Below are 21,934 nucleotides of genomic sequence, written 5' to 3'. Positions count from 1 at the left end.
GAGAGGTATGGGATATACTGAAATGAAGGTCTTGGGGTACCTAACACAGGTCACTAAAATCTTGGTTAAAGAGACATCAATTTCCTTATCACCTGTCTTGATAATACAGAGAATAAATCCCCAGTGTGTTCAGGACAAACACAATGAGCAGGAATACACCCAGTAACATAAACACAGAATTTCTTTTACTGATTATATTTTGGCCTGCATAGATCTATAGAGATTTCCCATACTGGTTGCTTTCTGGGTGAGGAAGTAGAAAAGGGAAAAATCTTTGTCCTAATCCAATAACAAGACACTAAATATAAGAGAGAACTTTCATTTCTCACAGTACTGTGCTAAGCACTTCAAAAATATCTCATTTGACGCTCACAATTTTGTAAGGAACGTTTTATTACCACCACCATTGTTCAGCTGAGGGGAAAAAGATAGAGGGATTTGTGATTTCTCAGGGTCACACAGCTAGTCAAGTGTTTGAAACTGAGTTTGAACTCAGATCTGACTCCCAAGTCCAGTCAGGGGGATCATATAGTCCACCTAGCTACCTTTAGAGATTATCTGTTACAACCCAATAATTTTACATATTAATACTCTGAGTCTCAGTTTTCATAAGTAATTTACCTAACATCACAAAGGAAATTAAAAAGCCAAGTTTTGAAGTCAAATTTTCTGACTCCAAATCCAGGACGTATTGCATTCTCTTTCTTCCCTCCTTGGCTTAGTGTCAGCATTGATGGGATGGATGAAAGATAGAGTCATAGCCAAATTCTATAATCACAAACAAATAAGCCAAGTAAATGATCATGAAATTTACAAATTATGCTGAACTTTTCTGGAAGACCAGAAAATATTTCAAAGTGACTCTGATAAAATGCAAAGATGGTTCTACAAAAAGATGTAAATGTGCAAAATGGTACAACTAACAATCAACAAATAAAAAATACAAATAAAGGACACCAAGATTTTGACTAGTCAGAAATGCAAGAAAAACAAATGTAGGGCTTAATAGCTGGTCACAATATTAATTTAAAAAATTGGCATTCAAAATCTTTCTTTACATATAATTGGAAAAAATAAAATTCTATTAAGTGGGGAAAAAAATAATGCCTTTCATACCTTTCCAGTCTTCTTACAGCTTACTCTCCTCCACATACTCATGATCAAGTGACACTGGCCTCTTGGCAAAATACACTCCATTCCTGACTTGGTACATTTTCACTGGTGACTGTCCCCAATGATTGCAATTTTCTCCTTCATCAATACTGCCTTCTGGCTTCCTACAAGTATCAGCCAAAGTCCTATCTTCTGTCAGAAATCTTTCTCAGTCTTACCTAAACATAGTCTTTTTTCCTCTGAGATTATCTCCAATTTAATCAATATATATTTTGTTTGTGCACACAGCTATTTGCAACTTGTCTGCCCCTCATATTGTGAGCTTCTTAAGAGCAGGGTTGGACTGTGGGTTTTTTCTTAGTCTTTATATCCACAGGGCTTAGCAATGTCTAGCATTTAACAGACACTTAATAAACTTCTGTTGACTTCTCTCTGATCACTTTTCTATGTTACCATAGCTATTATTCCAAACTATCTCGTCTCTTCCAGTCTTCTAAAGCAATTCCATTTCCATGGTCTTAGCTAAGGACCTCTTTTCATAATTCACTTATAAAATTGAAGACATTTGCCACAATTTCTCTCTTTCCCTCTCATCTGACATTACCATGACCTTATTACCCATTATCTTCTTGACTCCAGTTTCTGATTAAGAGGTAGCACTTCTCATCAAGAAGATCCCTCATCATTTACCCTTGATCCAATCCCCATCTATCATCCCTAGCAGACTGCCTGCATATAATTCCCATTCTCTCTCTCTCCAATCTTCAACCTCCTATTTACTGACTCCTTCCCTACTACCTACAAACATGCTTAAGTATACTCTATTCATTAAAAAAAAAAACCCAAAACCCTTCATTTGGTCCATCTTTGATAGCTGTCTTCGTTTCTTTTTTCTCCTTCTTAGTTAATTAAACTCCCTGTAAAAGGCATTTAAACCCAATGACTGTTTCTTTTAGTGTTCTATAGCCTCTGCAATCTGGTCTTCAACTTCATTACTCTAAAGAAACTGTTGTCTCTTAAGCAACTAATGAGTTCTAAATTGGCAGATCCAGCCAGATGTTTCTCAGCACTCATCCTTCTGGGCCTCTCTGTAGCACTTTATGCTACTAAACATCTTCTTCTCCAGGAAGCTATCTCATTTGATCTGCTAAGAGTTTTTCCATGCCTTTGGCCTATTCCCCTTCTTCAGATACCTAGAGAATTGATCCTTCATTGTCTTTATGATTGTGTCACCTAGCAGGGACAGGTTCTGTGTATACTTGGTCTAAAACAGTTTTCTCCTCTCTGTTTTCTTAGTGCCATTATTACTTCTTCTATAAACAAATCTTGAATTATGACATTAGTCAAAATATTATATCTGTCCTTTATAGTAAAAAGAGTTTGATACCAAAAAGGTCCCAAACTTTTCTGTTTGTTTGTTCTCTTCCAATTTTTGCCCTTATTTTGGAATGACTGCTTAGATGGGACTCTAAGGAGGGTCCCTCTTGCTGTGGCCAAAAGAGACCAGTGCAGGACCAGAGCAGTCCCAGACAGCTCTACCTCAGGGAACCAGGAGGAGATCCTGAGCCCCAGGGTGGGTGGAATCCACAGTCGCCAAAACCAGGAACCCAGGCATGCCTCAGCATCCCTGGGGAATCACCAACCACTGAGCTTGCTTTTCCTCTAGCTCAACAGAAGGGACCTGCTTTAACCACACCACTCTTTCCCCACACTTAACACAGCTAGCACCAGGACAACTCCAGGAAACCCAGAAAGACATCACCTGGCCTCTGCTTTCTCACACCAGCCAGCTCAGCATCAGGTAAGCTGCAGTATTTTAGTTTCTAGCTGAAAGCTAGAGGCCACAACACACAAAGTCCCAAGCTGAAGGCACAAGAACTGTGGGACAGAGCCCCTAGTGCCTCAGAAGCAGAGATCTGCTTTAAAAGCCAGGAAAAGGGTGATTACCATGAATAAGAAGCAAAGCAGAAAAGACCACAGAATCTTTCTATGGGGACAAGGACCAAAACACAAATACCAAAGAGGTCACCAGTGAGACTGTACTCCCATCTGAAACTTCAGAAGGGAATATGAACAGGTCTGAAGCCCAAAAAGCATTCTTGGAAGAGCTGAAGAAGGATTTTAAAAGCCAAACTAGAGAAACAGAAGAAAAACTGGCCAATGATTTTAAAAATATGAAAAAAGAAATCACAGAAGAACTTAAAAGGAAAATTGGACAAATGGAAAAGGAAGTACAAAATCTAACTGGAGAAAATAACTTTTTAAAAGGAACAATTGGACAGATGGCAAAGGAGATGCAAAAGCTAACTGAAGAAAACAAGTGGATAAAAATTACAATCGGGCAAGTAGAAGCTAATGACCCTATGAGACATCAAGAATTAGTCAATCAGAATCTAAAGAATAAAAAGATAGAAGAAAATGTAAAATATCTAATTGGAAAAACAACTGATCAGGAAAATAGATCCAGGAGAGAAAATATTAGAATTATTGGTCTACCAGAAAGCCATGATGAACTAGATCATCAAGGAAAATGGCCCAGAAGTCGTAGATCCAGAGGGCAAAATAGTCATTTAAAGAATCCACCGTTCACCTCCTGAAAGTGATCTCAAACTAAAAACACCAAGGAATATCAGTGAAAAATTACAGAACTATCAAGTGGTAGGAGAAAATACTTCAGGCAACAAGAAATCATTCAAATTATTGAGGAGCTACAGTCAGGATCACACAGGACCTCACAGCTTCTACATTAAAAGAATGAAGGAATTGGAATATGATATTCCATAAGGCAAAGGAGCTGGGACTACAACCAAGGATCAATTACCCAGCAAAGTTGAGCATAATATTTCAGGCAAGGAGATAGACATTCAAAGAAATAAGGGATTTCGAGATCTTCTTGAAAAAAAGGCCAGAGATCAATAGAAAATTTGAACTTGAAACACAAATCCCAAGAGAGGCATAAAAAGGTAAACAGGGGAAAAAAAACTTGCTATTCAATATGGGCAAACTGTTCACATCCCTATAAGGGAAGATACCTGTTAATCTTGAGAACTGTATATGCATCCTGATATATAATATACATAGAAAGAGGGAACAGGTATAAAGTAAATGATGTGATCATAAAAATGTAAGTTAAGGGTGCAAAGGAATTGTAATGGGAGATGTGAAAAGGAGGAGGCATAAAATGGTAAATTACATCACAGGAAGAGGCACAAAAACATATTACAGTAGAGGAAAAGAGGGGAGGGAGATGAGCATTGTCTGAGATTTAATCTCATCTGATTTGGTTCAAAGAGGGAACAGCTACCTCAGTTAAGTATGGAAATCTAACTAGCTCTACGGGCAGTAGGAGGGGAAAGGGGAAAGAAAAGGGAGGGAAGAAGTAGTAAGGGAAAAGGGGATTAAAAGGGAGAGGGACTGAAAGAAGGAAGGGAAGACTGAGGGAGGCAGTGGTCAAAAATTAAAACTCTATTGTGGAGGGGAATGGAGAAGGGAGAACTAAAAGCACAAATGGGGGAAAGAGGATAGAGAGAAAGATACAGATAGTAATTATAACTGTGAAGGTAAATGAGATGAACTCTCCCATAAAACGGAGATGGAAAGCAGAATGGATTAAAAATCATAATTCAACAATATGTTGTTTACAAGACACACATGTGAAATGGTGAGACACCCACAGGGTAAAGGTAAAAGGTTGGAGCAGAAAACACTGTGCTTCATTTGACGTAAAAAAAGCAGTGGTAGCAATCCTAATCTCAGACAAAGCAAAAGCAGAAATAGATCTAATCAAAAGAGATGAGGAAGGTAATAATATCCTGCTAAAAGGCACCATTGACAACGAAGCAATATCATTACTAAACATATATGCTCCAAGTGCTATAGCATCCAAATTCTTAGAAGAGAAGTTAAGGGAGTTATAGGAAGAAATAGTCAACAAAACTATCCTAGTAGGGGACCTCAACTTCCCCCTCTCTGCACTAAATGAATCTAACCTCAAAATAAACAAGAAAAAAGTTAAAGTGGTGAATAAAACTCTGGATAAGGCAGATATGATAGATCTCTGGAGAAAACTGAATGGGGATAGAAAGGAATATACCTTTTTTACCGCAGTACATGCCACATATACAAAAACTGACCATGTACTAGGCCATAAAAACCTCACAATCCAGTGCAGAAAGGAAGAGGTAGTCAATGCATCTTCTCAGATCGTAATGCCATAAAAATTATATGTAATCAAAGGCCATGGAAAAACAAATCAAAAATTAATTGAAAACTAAATAATTTAATCCTAAAGAATGAATGGGTTAAACAACAAATCACAGAACAATCAACAACTTCATTCAAGAGAATGACAATAATGAGACAACTACCAAATCTTAGGGGATACTGGAAAAGCAGTTCTTAGGGGAAATTTTATATCTTTGAATGCCTACATGAATAAAATAGAGAAAGAAGAGATCAATGACCTGGGCATGCAGCTGAAAAAGCTGGAAAAAGAACAAATTGAAAATCCCTAAGTAAAAACCAAATTAGAAATACTGAAAACCAAAGGAGAGATCAACAAAATTGAAATCAAGAAAACTACTGAACCAATAAATAAAACTAAGAATTGGCTTTGTGAAAAAAACAAATAAAACTGATAAACCTTTAGCTAATTTGATTTAAAAAAAAGAACAAAGAAAACCAAATTCCTAATATCCAAAATGAAAAGGGTGAACTAACATCCAATGAAGAGGAAACTAAAACAATAATTAGAAAGTGGAGCCCAACTGTATGCCCATAAGTTCGACAATTTAAATGAGATGGTTGATTATTTTAAAAAATATAAACTGCTCAGATTAACAGAAGAGGAATTTGAATACTTAAATAACCCCATATCAGAAAAAGCAATTGAAAAAGCCAATAATGAACTCCCTAGGAAAAAATTTCCAGGACCAGATGGATTTAGAAGTGGCTTTTATCAAACATTTAAAGAACAGTTAATTCCAATACTATATAGACTATTTGGAAAAATTGGGAAAGGAGTCCTTCCAACTTTTTTTCATGATACAAATATGGTTTTGACACCTAAACCAGGAAGAGTCAAAACAGAGAAAGAAAATTATAGATCAAAATCTCTAATGAATACAGATGCAAAAATTTTAAATAAGATATTTGCAAAAAAAATACAGAAACTTATCACAAGAATAATACAGTATGATCAGGTAGGATTTATACCAGGAAGGCAGGGCTGGTTCAATATTAGGAAAACTATTAGCATTATTGATCATATCAACAACAAAACTAAGAGAAACCACATGATTATATCAATAGATGCAGAAAAAGCTTCTGACAAAATACAGCACTCATTCCTATTGAAAACAATAGAGAGTACAGGAATAAATGTAACTTTCCATAAAATAACAAGCAGTATCTACCTAAAACTTTCAGTAAGCATTATATGTAATGGGGATAAGCTAGATGCATTTCCAATAAGACCAGGGGAAGCAAAGTTGTCCATTATCACCATTGTTTTTCAATATGTTACTAGAAATGTTAGCTGTAGCAATAAGAGAAGAAAAAGAAATTGAAGGAATTAGAATAGGCAAAGAAGAAACTAAGTTATTGCTCTTTGTAGATGATATGATGATATACTTAGAGAATCCCAGAGAATCAAGTAAAAAACTACCTGAAATAATAAACAACTCTGGCAAAGTTGCAGGTTACAAAATAAACCCACAAAAATCATCTGCATTTCTGTACATTACTAACAAAGCCCAACAGCAAGAGATAGAAAGACAAATCCCATTTAAAGCTAGGGTAGACACTATAAAATATCTGGGAGTCTACCTGCCAAAACAAACCCAGGGACTATATGAATGCAATTACAAAACACTTTTTGCACAAATAAAGTCAGATCTAAGTTAGTGGAAAAACATCAGTTGCTCATGGGTAGGCTGAGCCAATATAATAAAAATGACAATTCAACCTAAATTCATTTACTTATTCAGTGACATATCAATCAAACCAGCAGATAATTATTTTCTAGAGCTAGAAAAAATAGTATCAAAATTCATCTGGAAGAACAAAAGGTCCAGAATATCAAGGGAACTAATGAAAAGAAATGCTAGGGCAAGTGGCCTACCCCTACCAGATCTCAAATTGTATTATAAAGCACCAATTATCAAAACCACTAGGTACTGGCTAAGAAACAGAGGAGTAAACCAGTTGAATAAGTAAGGTACTCAAGAAACAGTAGTCAATGAATACAGCAACCTACTGTTTGATTAAACCCAAGGACCCCAGTTTCTGGGACAAGAACTCACTGTTTGACAAAAATTACTGGGAAAAGTGGATAACAGTGTAGCTGAAACTGGGCATAGACCAATGCCTGACACTGTATACAAGAATAAAGTCCAAATGGGTCATAATCTACGTATAAAGACTGATAGTAAAAACAAATTAGTGCAGCAAGAAATGGTATATTTGTCAGATTTATGGAGAATGGAGACATTTTTGACAATACAAGAGAGAGAAAACGTTACGAAGTGCAAAATCGATAATTTTGATTACATTAAATTGAAAAGTTTTTGCACAAACCCAATGCAACCAAGATTAGGAGGGAAGCAGAAAACTGAGAAAGAATTTTTGCAACGAGTGTCTGTGATAAAGGCCTCATTTCTAAAATAAAGAACTGAGAACTGAGTCAAATGTACAAGAATACAAGTCATTCCTCAATTGATAAATGGTCAAAGTATATGAACAGGCAGTTTTCAGAGGAAGAAATCAAAAGTATCTATAGTCATATGAAAAAATACTCTAAATCACTGTTGATTAGAGGGATGCAAATCAAAACAACTCTGAGATACCACATCCCACCTATCAGATTGGTTAACATGACAAAACAAGATGATGATAAATGTTGGAGAAGATGTGGGAGAGTTGGAACACTAATTCATCGTTGGTGGAGCTGTGAGCTGATTCAACCATTCTGGAGAGCAATTTGGAACTATGCCCAAAGGGCTACAAAAACGTGCATAGCCTTTGACCCAGCAAAGCAGCTTCTAGGACTGTATCCCCAAGAGATCACAAAAATGGGAAAGGGTCCCATATGTACAAAAATATTTATAGCAGCACTCTTTGTGGTGGCCAAAAACTGGAAACCATGGGGATGCCCATCAATTTGGGAATGGCTGAATAAATTGTCGTCTATGAATGTAATGGAATAGTATTGTGCTGTAAGAAATGATGAACAGGAAGACTTCAGAGAGGCCTGGAAAGACTTATATGAATGGATGCTGAGTGAAAGGAGCAGAACCAGAAGAACTTTGTACACAACAAGAACCACAGTGTGCGAGGAATTTTTCTGGTAGCCTTAGTCCTTCATATCAATGCAAGGACCTAAAAAATTCCCAATGGACTTTTGAGGCAAAACGTCTCACATATTCAGAGAAAGAACTATGGAATTTGATCACAGAATGAAGCAGACCATTGTCTTTTGTGTTATGTTTGGTTTTATGGTTTCTCCCATACATTTTAATTCTTCTATTCACCATGACTATGGTGAAATTGTGTTTAATAGGAATGTATATGTAGAACCTATATAAGATTACAAGTTATCCTGGGTAGGGAGTGGGGAAAGGGATGGAGGGGAAAAAAATCTAAGATATATGGAAGTGATTACAGAACACTGAAAACAAATGAAATGATTAAAATAAAAAAGAAAGAAAATTGCCTTGAAGTTCTAGAAGGAGAAGATAAAGTAGAAATGGAAAAAAAATCCAACAATCACTACCTGAAAGAGATTCCAAAATGAAAAGTTACAAGAATATCATAGCCAAGTTTCAAAGTTCCCATGTTAAGGAGAAACTATGACAAGCAAAAAGAAAATAATTTAAATGCGATAGAGCTACAATCAGATAACACAAGACCTAGTGTCGTTTACATTAAAAGACCACAGGTTTTGGAACATTATATTTTGAAGAGTGAAATGGCTAGAATTGTGATAAAAAATAACCTACCCAGCAAATCTGAGTACAATCCAGAATGAAAAAGAAAAGGAGATTTAATAGACTGAAAAACTTTCAGGTATCTGTGATAAAAAGAGTAGAACTCAGTGGAAAATTTAGCATATAAGATCCAGGAGAAACATAAGGTAAACATTAAAGACCAATTATAAGATTCAATAGGATCAGACCGTTTACTTCTTGTATTTGAAAATGTTATCAGTACTCTTAAGACTTGTCATTAACTGGGTGTTTTGAAAAAAAGACTTAGACTGAGTTGAGTACGATGGGTTGATTCTACAAAATAAAACTGGGTAGAGAAAGGTAAAAAGGAGCAATTATCTCATACCAATGAGGCATGAAAGAAAGAAGTGATACAGAGGAAGCAGGTGAGGGTGGAAGGCTGGTAATGCTAGAATCTTATTCTGATCTCGACTGGATTAAAGAGGAAACAACATACACAACTAGAAGGGCATAAACATTTTCTAAATGTATAAATAAGAGGACTAAGGGAGAGGATAAGGGAGGGACTCAGAGGAGTAGGTAGATTAAGGAATATGAGGGTAACAGAAGAGGATAAGGGAGGGATTCTTTAAAAAGGGGTGCAGATTAGGGGAGGAAAGTTTATCTCTCTAAATGCTTATATCAATAAATTAGAAAAAGAGCAGATTAATGAACTGGGTATGCAAATGAAAAAGAACAAACTAAAGATTAATTTATATTTAATATAATTAAATATATTAATATTTAATAAGTATTATATTTATATTAAATATATTTAATTATATATCATGTAATATATAATTTAACATATTGCATTAATTTATCATATATTATCAACAATTAATTATTTTATCATGTTATGGTTATATTATTATTTTATATTTTATATAATATTATATTAATTATTAATAGTTAAAATTATGTCAATTAATGTACTAATATTTAATATGATATAATAAATAATATATTTAATAAAAATAAATAAGCAATAAAAATATATTTAATAAATATACTTAATGTAATTAATTAAATAATTACTTTATTGATTGATGAGTGGTTAAACACTAAATTGCAAATCCTAAAAAAAAATTAATAAAACTGAGTGTAAGAAAACCATTGAATTAATCAATAAAACCAAGAGTTGATTTTATGGGGGAAAAACCCAATAAGATAGATAAACCATTTGTTAATATGATATACAAAAAGCAGTAAATCACATCACTACTATGAAAAATGAAAAGGGTGAATATACCACTAACGAACATGAAATCAAAGAAATTATGAGGACTTATTTTGCCCAACTGTAAGTCAAAAATTTAACAATTAAAGTGAAATGGAAGAATATTTACAAAAACATGAACTGCCTAAACTAACAAAAGAAGAAAAAATTATCTAAATAAAACTATTCTTAAAAAGAAATTAACAGGCTACAAATGAGCTTCTTAAGAACAAAAGCATCTTGTATACAATAGCAACCACGGTGTGCAAGGAATTTTTCTGGTAGACTTAGCCCTTCACAACAATGCAAGGACCTAAAACATTCCCAATGGACTCGAGGCAAAATGCCTTCCACATCCAGAGAAAGAACTATAGAATTGGACTGAAGAATGAAGCAGAATATTTTCTCTTGTGTTATGTTTTGTTTTGGTCTGGTTTTTCTCATGGTTTCTCCCATTCATTTTAGTTTTACTATGCAACATGACTAATGTGAAAATAAAAAAAAAAAAACACGTTTAGGATGCTCATTAAAAAAAAAAAAAGCATCAAGACCAGATGAATTTACAAGTAAGTTCTCCCAAACATTTAAAGATCAACTATTTCCAATATTAAATAAATTATTTGAAATAATAGGCCAAAGTCATTTTATGAAACAAATGTAGTACTGATACCTAAACCAGGAAGTGTAAAAACTAATAAAGAAAACTAAAAACCAATTCCTTAATGAATATGAATGCAAAAATTCTAAATAAAATACTAGCAAAGAGATTCCAACAAAGCAGTACAAAGAGCATACATTATGACCAAGTGAGATTTGTACCAGGAATGCAGTATAAGGAAAACTATGGCCATAATTGATTATACCAATAATAAAAGTTTTTAAAAACCATATGATTAGATTGGTAGATGCAGAAAAAACTTTTAATAAAATACAACACTCATTCCTATTAAAAAACACTTAAAAAAATAAAGGCATAAATGGATTTTTCTTCAAATTGATAAGAAGCATTTACCTAAAACTATTAGCAAGCATAATTTGTAATGAGGATAACCTGGAAGCCTTCCTAGTAAGAACAGGAGTGAAAAAAGAATGCCCCTTGTCACCAATATTTTTCAGTATTGTATTGGAAATTCTAGCAGTAACAATAAGAAAAAGAAATGGAAGGAATCAGAATAGGCAATGAGGTAATAAAACTCTCTTTTTGTAGACAATATGATGATATACTTCAATCATCCTAAAGATTCAACTAAAAAAGTTTGTTGAAACAATAATTTTAGTAAAGCATTAAGATATAAAGTAAACCCACATAAACCATCAGTATCCCTACATATCTCCAACAAACCCCTTCAAGAAGAGATAGTAAGAGATGCCCCATTTAAAGTAACTATAAGCAACATAAAGTAAATACCTGACAACACAAAGCAAGGAACTGTATGAACAAAATCACAAAAAAACTTTTTATACAAATAAAATTAGATTTAAATGATTGTAGAAATATTGATAGTTCATGAGTAGGCAGGACCAATATGATAAAAATTACAACATTACCTAAACTAATCTATTTGTTCAACGTCATCCCAATTAAATTACCAAAATATTATTTTACTGAGTTGGGAAAAGTAACACAAAATTAATTCTGAAGAACAAAAGGCAACAATATCAAAGGAACTAATGAAAAATGTAAAGTAAAGAGTTATAGCATACCCAATCTTATCTGATACTGCCTAAGAAATAGATCAGTGGAACAGAGTAGACATACAATTTATAACAGCAAATAAATATAGTAACTGAGTGTTTGACAAGTATATATACTTAAGCTTTGGGGATAAGAATTCATCATTTGGTTAAAAAAAAAAAAAATTTGAGAAAGTTGAAAAGCAGTTGGGCAGAAATGGGCATGATTAATATCTTACAAAAATTTACCAAGATAAGGTAAAAATGGATACATGACCTAAATATAAAGGGAAGTATCACAAGAAAATAAAAAAAAAAAAATGGGATATATTACCTATCACACTTATGGATAGGTGAACAATTTATGAATAAACAAGAGAGAGCAGACATTGTGAGGTATAAAATGGATAATTTCTTATTTTAAATTTAATTTTAAATTAAAAAGGTTTTATACAAATGAAACCAATGTAGCCAAAATAAAAAAAAAAAGCAGAAAAATGGTTAGGGGTGGAATTTTATAGGCAATTTCTCAGATAAAACTCTCATATATCAAGTGTATAAAGAACTTCATCAAATCTCTAAGAATATGAGTAATTCCTCAATTGCTAAATGGTCAAAGGATGTGAACAGGCAATTTTCCAGTGAAGAAAATCAAAACAATTCATAGTCATATAAAAAATGCTACAAATCATCACTGATTAAAGAAACACAAATTAAAACAGCAATAAGATATCATTTTACAGCTACCAGATTGGCTAAAATGACAGAGGGGGAAAGTAACAAATGTTGGAGGTGATGTGGAAAAAAATGAGACAACAATTTACTGTTGCTGGAACTATGAACTGATCCAACCACTTTGGAGAGCAATACGGAATTATGCGCAAAGGGTTATTTAATTGGCTATACCCTTTGACCCAATAATATCACTATTAGGTCTGCATCCAAGATGGTAAGGAGAAAAGGAAAAGAATCATGTTCTAAAATATTTATAGCAGCTCTCTTTGTGGTGGCAAAGAACTAGAAATTACAGGGATGCCCATCAAAGGAAGAATGGGTAAACAAGTTGTGGTATAAGATTCAGATGGACTTCTACTGTGCTATAAGAAATGATTTTAGAAAAACATGGAAACAATGAAGAGTGAAATGAACAAAACCAAGAAAACATTATACACAGCGACAACAATGATGTTTTAACAATAACTTTGAGCCCCTAAGTCATTTTGAGAATTATTAATACTCAAATCAACTAGAAAGGACCTATGAAGAAGATGCTATCTACCTCCAGAGAAAGAACTGATAAAAAGAAGAATTATAGTACATATACTATACTATACTATAATTCTGCTTCCCTCCCAATCTTCACTGCATCGGCTTTGTCTGGACAAAATCTTTTCAATTTAATGTAATCAAAATTATCGATTTTGCATTTCATAATGTTCTCTATCTCTTGTTTGGTCATCAACTGTTGAGGGCCAGGGTGGAGTGTGGTTGACAAGATCAGGATAGACCTTGGGGGAAACTGTTCTTTGAGACAGAGCTCATTATCATCGGGAAAGGCTCTCCATGCCCCCCAGATGTTTCGGTCTCTGTGAGACAAATAAGAGAATTACAGAAAACAAGGGATATGTAAAATAGATGCCCTCTAGTCTCGTAAGACTGATTTAATCACTAGGGCAAGACAAGCAGAACGTCACGTGGGCTTACAGTTTCTGTCTATAAATACCTGGATCCTCACATCAATAAAGTGGAGTTGGTCTTTCTTCTCCCACCTCCCATGTCTTTCTTCTTCATCACATCACCGAGCCATGTAAGAATGCAGGCCGTCCGCTACAATCAATTCCTCCGTTCTCTGTAAATCTGACAAACTATTTCTTGCTCCCCTAATCTTTTTATATTATGTATGTACTCATTTGGATTTTATTTTGGCATATGGTGTCAGATGCTGGTTTATACAGAGTTTCTGACATACCATTTTCCAGTTTTCCAAGCTGTTTTTTCTCAAATAGTGAGTTCTTACCCAAGAAGCTGGGGTCTTTGGACTTATCAAACAGTAGATTGCTATAAACACTGACAACTGTTTCTTGTGTACCTAATCTATTTCACTGATCTACCCCTCTATTTCTTAGTCAGTACCAAGTGGTTTTGATAATTACTGCTTTATAATACAACTGAAGATCTGGTATGGCTAGCCCAGCTTCCCTATCATTTCTTTTCGTTAATTCCATTGATATTCTGATCTTTTTGTTCTTTCGCATGAATTCTGATGTCATTTTTTCTAGCTCTATGAAATAATTTTTGATAGTTTAGTATTGAGTTAATTTAGGTAGGTAATTAATTTAGGTAAAATTGTCATTTTTATTATATTAGCTTGGCCTACCCATGAGCAATTGATGTTTTTCCTATTATTTAGATCTGACTTTATTTGTGCGAAAAGCATTTTATAATTATGTTCATATAGTTCTGGGTTTGTTATGGCCCGTAGAATCCCGAATACTTTATAATGTCCATAGTAACTTTAAATGGAATTTCCCTATCTCTTGCTTGTATGACTTTATTTTTTATATCTTGCAACTCTGCTAAAGTTGTTTATTACTTCAAGTAGTTTTTTACTTGATTCTCTAGGATTCTCTAGGTATATCATCATATAGTTTGCAAAGAGTGGTGACTTAGTTTCTTTTTTTGCCTATTCTAATTCATTCAACTTCTTTTTCTTCTCTTATTGCTACAGCTAACATTTCTAGTAACATATTAAATTAACAGCGGTGATAATGGACACCCCTGTTTCACCCCTGATCTTATTGGAAATGCATCTAGCTTATCCCTACTACATATAATGCTTGTTAATGGTTTTAGGTAGATGTTAATTATCATTTTAAGGAAGGCTCTATTTTATTCCTATGCTCTTTAGTGTTTTTAATAGGAATGAGTGGTGTATTTTGTTGAAAGTTTTTTCTGCATCTATTGAGATAATCATGTGTTTCTGTTAGATTTGTTGTTGATATGTTCAGTTATGCCTATAGTTTTCCTAATACTGAACTAGCCCTGCATTCTTGGTATAAATCCTACCTGATCAAAGCATATTATTCTCATGATAAGATACTATAATCTTTTTGCTAATATTTTATTTAAGATTTTTGCATCTATATTCATTAAGGGAAATTGCTCTGTAATTTTCTTTCTCTGTTTTGGCTCTTCCCAGTTTAGGTATCAGAAGCATATTTGTATCATAAAAAGAATTTGGGAGGACTTCCTCCTTCACCTATTTTCCCAAATAGTCTATATAGTATTGGAATTAACTTTTCTTCAAATGTTTGATAGAATTCACTTGAAAATCCATCTGGCTCTGGAGATTTTTTCCTAGGGAGTATACTGATGGCTTGTTCAATTTCTTTTTCTGAGATAGGATTATTTAAGTATTTTACTTCCTCTTATCTTAATTTGGGAAATTTATGTTTTTGTAAATATTCATCCCTTTCACTAAGATTGTCAAGTTTATGGGCACATAGCTGGATGAAATAATTCTTAATTATAGTTTTAATTTCCTCTTCATTGGTGGTGAATTCACCCCTTTCATTTTTGATAATTTTAATTTGGTTTTCTTGTTTTATTTTAATCAAATTAACCAAAGGTTTATGAATTCTGTTGGTTTTTTCATAAAACCAGCTCTTAGTTTTATTTATTAGTCCAACAGTTTTCTTAATTACAATTTTATTAATCTCTCCTTTGATTTTCAGTACTTCTAATTTGGTATTAAATTGGGGATTTTTAATTTGTTCTTTTTGTAGCTTTTTCATTGCATGCCCAATTCACTGATCTCCTCTTTCTTTATTTTATTCATGTAAACATTCCGAGATATCAAACTTCCCCTAAGAACTGCTTTCACTGAATCTCATAAGTTTTGATATATTATTTCATTACTGTATTTCTCTTGAAGTTATTGATTGTTTCTATGATTTGTTGTTTGACTCACTCATTGTTTAGGATTATTTAGTTTCCAATTAATTTTTAATCCGTCTATGGCCCTTGGTTACATATAATTTTTACTGCATTATGATTTGAAAAGATTGCATTTAATATTCCTGTCTTTCTACACTGGATTGTGAGGTCTTTATGTCCTTTCACAGTGTCAATTTTTCCATGTACCACTGAGAAAAAGGTATATTCCTTTCTATTGTCATTCAATTTTCTCCAGAGGTCTACTATATTTACTTTTTCTAAAATTCTCTTCACCTCCTTAAATTTCTTGTTCATTTCGAGATTAGATTTATCAAGTTCAGACAGCTAGAGAATGAGATCCCCACACTAGTATAGTTTTGCTGTCTATTTCTTCCTGTAACTCCCTTAATTCTCCTCCATGAATTTGGATGCTATACCACTTGGTGCATACATGTTTAGTAATGATAGTACTTCACTGCCTATGGTGCCTTTAAGCAGAATATAGTTTCCTTCCTTATCTCTTTTCATTAGATCTATTTTTGTTTTTGCTTTGTCTGAGATTAGGACTGCTACCCTGCTTTTTTTACTTCAGCTGAAGCATAATATATTCTATTCTAGCCTTTTAGTTTTATCCTGTGTGTTTCCGTTTCAAATGTGTTTCTTGTAAACAAAATACTGCAGGATTATGGTTTTCTTCTTCCTTCTTCCTTGCCTTCCTCACAAGAGCTTTCCTTTTGACCACTGCCTCCCTCAATCTTCCTTCTCTTCATTCAGCCCCTTTCCCTTTTCTTTCCCTTTTCCCTTACTACTTTTTCCCTCCTTTCTATCTTCCCCCTCCTCTCCCTTTTCTCTCCTACTTCCTGTAGGGCAAGTAAGATTCCTATACTTAAGTATGCTATTCCCTCCTTGAAGCAAATCAGATGTTCACACAATGCTCATCTCCCTCCCCTTTTTCCCTCTACTATGTTTTTGTGACTCTTCATGTGATATAATTTACCCTTTTCTGCCTCGTTTCTTCTTCTTTCATTACAATCCCTTTGCACCCCTTAATAAAGTTTTTTGTCATCATATCAGTTAATTTATACCGACACCCTCTATCTACGTATATCCCTTTTAAAAGTCATAATAAACATACAGTTCTCAAGATTTGCAAGTATCACCCTCCTCATAGGGATGTAAACACCTTGCCCTTATTGAATAACTTTTTTTTCTTTTTTTTTTCTTGGTTACCTTTTTATGTCTCTCTTGAGTCCTGTATTTGAAGATCAAATTTTCCACTGAGCTCTGGCCTTTTCCTCAGGAAAGCCTAGAAGTCCCCTATTTCATTGAATGTCCATCTCCTTCCCTGAAAGACCATGCTCAATTTCACCAGGGAGTATGTAATCCAAGGTCCTTTGCCTTCTAAAATATCATATTCTAAGCCCTCTGGTCTTCTAATGGAGAAGCTGCAAAGTCCTGTGTTATCCTGACTGTTCCATGACATTTGAATTGTTTCTTTCTGGCTACTTGTAGTATTTTCTCCTTAACCAGATAATTCTGGAATTTGGCTATGATATCCCTTGACATTTTTAATTTGCGATCTCTTTCAGGAAGTGACTGGTGAATTCTTTCAATGACTATTTTATCCTCTGCTTCTAGGACAACGGGGCAGTTTTCCTTGATGATTTCTTGAAAGATTCTGTTCAGTCTCTTTTTTTCATCATGGTTCTCAGGTAGACGAATAATTCTTAAATTCTCTCTCCTGGATTTATTTTACAGGTCAGTAGTTTTTCTAATAAAGTGTTTTACATTTTCTTCTATTTTTTTCATTTTTTTTAAATTTTGATTGAGTCTTCATGTCTCATAGAATCATTAGCTTCCAGACACCAAATTCTAATTTTTAACAAATTGTTTTCTTCAGTTACTATATGTACCTTCTTTTTCATTTGGCTAATTGTACTTTTTAAAGAGATAATTTTTAGGGTACTTTTTTTCCATTTTTTCAATTGTATTTTAAAAAATTTTTTTCTACCTCTCTTATTTGATTTTTAAAATCCTTCTTGAGCTCTTCCAAGAATGTTTTTTGGGCTTGAGACTACTTCATTTTCCCCTCAGATATTTCAGATGTGGGTATACTGATCATGTTGTCCTTTTCTGAATTTATGTTTTGATCTTCCCTGTCACCAAGATATTTCTCTGTAGTCACTGATTTTTTCTGATGCTTCTTGGTCATGTTTGTTTTCCCTTTTTTTTTTTCTTTTGGCTTTTAAATTTGATCTCTGTTTTTGGAGCCCCGGAGGCACTGTCCCAGACTTCTTGTGCTGTGGGTTAGGGGACTGGTTACTGGTTTTCTGTGCTAGAGCCTCAGGTGCTTGCAGTTGGATGTTGTAGTGATTTTACCTGGTCATCAGATGGAGGTAGGGTTCATCTAGTGTTGGTGTTTGCCTGCTCCACAACCCTGGGGCTCAGGATTTCCCATTGGTCTGCTGAGGCAGGACTTACTGCTGGCCTGCTGGGGTGCCTCCTATCCTGCATGGCTCCCCTTCAACCACAGGAAGAGAGAGCTTTCCCGTTAATCCCCTAGCCTTCCAAACTAGAGCTAAAAGACTGCCATACCCTGTCTTTCTGTTTGCTCCACTATTCTAGGAATTTTCTTGGGGCAATATTCTGGATTTTTCAAGGGCAAGGAAGGGTGAGAGTGACTTACTGTTTACTCCACCATCTTGGATCTTGAAAGTTTAAGTATGTGATTTTCAAACATTCAGTTTGTGGGCAAGTACCTGTTGTCGCCAGCACACCAGGGTCCACACAGGACCTCACCTCTCTATCACCCAGTTCCAACAGCCCTCCACCCCCAATTTCCTGCACCTAGAGGGGACTGGGAGTTGCCACTGCTGCCAGCAATTCAGTCCACTAGGTTCTGCTCCAGCCTCGCTATGATCAGTTCTGCACTCTGCAGACCTGCAAGCTCTGTGATCCTCTCCCAGGCTGGTTCAAAAGATCCCTCCTGTTGACCCTAGAAGTTGTTCTGGGCTGACAATCTGGGCTCACACTCTGACTCTTTATGGATTCTGCTACTCTAAAATTTGCTCAGATTCACTTTTAGAGGTATTGAAAGGAGTCTGTTGGGAGAGCTCAGGTGAATCTCTGCTTCACTCTACCATCTTATCTCCACCCTAACTAGGGTGCTTTTGAAGGCTCTTTTCATCTCTTTATTATTCAACTGACTTACATCAGTTAGATTTCTGTAGGAAATTATCATAACTGGTATCAATGTTGTTCCTTCCATTCACGTTCAATTTTTCACCATCAATAATTCATTTAACTAGAGCAAATTTACTAACTTTGATCTATGCTCTAACAAACTGATTGTCTGCACTCAGCCTTGATTCAGGAAATAAGAAAATGTCATTTCTTGACTTTTAAAATATAATCAATTTCATTTTTTTGTGTTATTATTTAGCATTTTCCATTTCCAGTACCTTCAAATCTTTTTCTAAAAGAAACTAGATGTACAAGTTTGAGGTTTCGGCTTCTGGTTTGGCCTTTCTCATTCCACTGCTGATGCACAGTTTTTGCTATCAGCACTTATTTCTACCTTTGTCCTTAAGTCAATGAGTATCATAGCATATTGTTGATTTAAGTTGGAGGTGCTTTTCAAGCTCTTTGTACAATTTCTCTAATACTTCATATTCATTTGGATGTTGATGTATATAAGCTGCAATTATTTGCTTGGTGGTATTATTTTAAATACTTGTAAGCACTGCATTTTGAAATCACTAAGCATCTTGTTAAAAATGATTCTTGTTCCTTTTGAAGATACAAAGCATTACCAATTCCTTTATTTCTGCAAGGAGAACTTATGAGCAAGTTTTACAATGAACTACAAAATATCTTCCTGTTTTGTTTATAGGGAATGTGAAGACTGACATGATTTAATTCTACCAGATGTATATCTATATGTTGGTCTGGGGACAGAATTTCAAGTTTAGAGTAGCAATTGTTAAATTAATGTTTGAACAAGGTCTAAAAATCATGTCCTTCTTAGTACTCTCTTCCCCTCTGCCTATACCACTGTACTACAATAAGGCATTAGAGGAAGACTTGGTAGAGGTCTCTCAGAGCCTGAAAAGGTCTTTCATATAGCTTGCCACCTCTCAAGCTGTCACATTATTTCTCTTCTCCAATCCCTACCCAAACTCCTAGAAGACATCATTTGCCATAGTCCTCCACATTCCACTCTATGCCCTCAATCTAGTCTTAATTTTTATTTGACTTCCAATTCTTGCATTCAACTGTCAGTTCTATCCTTAGTCTTCATGTCATTTATCCCCACTCCTACCCACCTCCACAACTTTTAACAATCATCCCTCTCTTTTCCTAGACACTTTCTCTTTCCTTGGTTTTCATAATACTATTCTAAGTTTCCTGTTACCTGCATGGCTATGACCTTTCAGTCTCTTTAATGGATCATCACCTTGCTCTTGCATATTGTAGGGGCATCCCTAAAGGATCTAACCTGTGCCTGCTTGTTTTCTATTTCGACATCCTTTTCCTTAACGACTTCAATAGTACCTGTAGACTCAATAATCATCTTTACATACTACTCCCTGATCTCCAAGTCTTGCCATAATTTATAATCTTTCTTGAATTCCAGCTCTACGTTACCAATTCCTACTTAGATGTCCCATAAGCACGTTTAGATGTCGTATAGGCACTTTTAACACAATTTATTCAAAATAGAACATTTTTTTATCCCAAAACCTACCCCTCAAATTTCACTATTTCTGTTTAGAGTACTACCATCCTTCTACTTAGGCTGGGTCACAACTTTGAAATTATTTCTCTCTTTCATACACACACACACATGTCATTTCCCTTCTTAAAAATTATCAGTGGCTCCTTTGACTTCTAGGATTAAATACAAAAAACTCACTCTGGCATTAAGCAATTTTAATGATCAAACTTCCCCTGAGCTTTCCAATTTTCATTCATCTTACTCTCCTGTACACATTCTCTACTCTCATTAAACTAGTTTATTAGCTGTTCCTTAAATACTTCATGGTATTTCCCACTTGTACGTTTTACACACTTTGCCTGCATATTCTGCCTCATAATTCTTAACTTTCTGCTAAGTACTGCTGAAGGAGTACTTCCTTCTACACAAGTCTTCTCCTGTTAACCTCAATCATGGCTGTTAGTATTCTACATCTGTATATACTCTGCTATCTTTTTATCTTTGTACATATTTTCCTCTTTCCCCAGGAGAATGTAAACTTCTTGAGGAGAAGAATGGTTTCATTTTTCTTTCTGCAAGGCTAGCAAATAATAAAGTGTTTTGCACAAAATAGAGGCTTAATGAAAATCAGCTGAACTGAATTAGCTAAATCTGACAGGGACTTATCTTTCCCGATTTCTCTTAAACTCACTTTGCTTTCACACAGTCATGATCTATCACTAAACCAATATGTTTCTTGCACTCCATCTCACTTTCAAAGCTTTAAGTGATGATAGGTTCACTGCCTTTAGTAACAAACCAGGACACATATATATTTATGAATAACTTACCTTTGTTTATATTCAACCATCTCGTCCTTGGTGTGGTTTATTAAAAGGAATGTAGCAGATCCATCATGATAATCCATAAATGTAATAACTACAGAGTGCTCAGCCATGTTAACTTGTACTATAATTCCTCCAAGCTGTCAAATGAAGAAACAAAACATTCTGTTACTGTCGGTGATAGGACTTCCACTTGAGAGATGCTCAAAAACTCACTGAAAAAAATGAGAATAGAAAGACAAAATAAAACGGCTAAAAAAAATTTACAGGAGAAAATGAACGCATATCAGAAAGGACAAACAAATCAAAGAAAAACTATAAAACAAAGAATTTTGGGGTTGATGAATCAAACGTAAAAGCATGCTAAAAGAAACAGCACATGAAATTCCAAGGTTTCTTCAGCTGGATAATTGATAAATTCCAAAGATTCAAGAAAAAGTTAAAATTAATAAGAAAATCAAAAGTG

The 21,934-nt window shown here is 34.5% G+C and overlaps 1 protein-coding gene across 4 annotated transcripts in view; it reads right to left on the bottom strand.

Annotated features, from left to right (window-relative positions):
• Window positions 1-21,934, bottom strand: part of VPS13A (vacuolar protein sorting 13 homolog A) — a 284,410-nt gene that overhangs the window by 67,771 nt on the left and 194,705 nt on the right. For all 4 annotated transcript variants that reach the window (XM_072604918.1, XM_072604933.1, XM_072604928.1 and 1 more), the window contains one exon: window positions 21,475-21,608. In XM_072604918.1, the coding sequence (XP_072461019.1) occupies window positions 21,475-21,608 (134 nt within the window). The remainder of the gene's footprint in view (window positions 1-21,474; window positions 21,609-21,934) is intronic.

The sequence above is a fragment of the Notamacropus eugenii genome, chromosome 1 (assembly GCF_028372415.1).
Source record: "Notamacropus eugenii isolate mMacEug1 chromosome 1, mMacEug1.pri_v2, whole genome shotgun sequence".
Taxonomy (NCBI): Eukaryota; Metazoa; Chordata; class Mammalia; order Diprotodontia; family Macropodidae; genus Notamacropus; species Notamacropus eugenii.
This window is presented reverse-complemented; position numbering and strand designations above follow the sequence as displayed.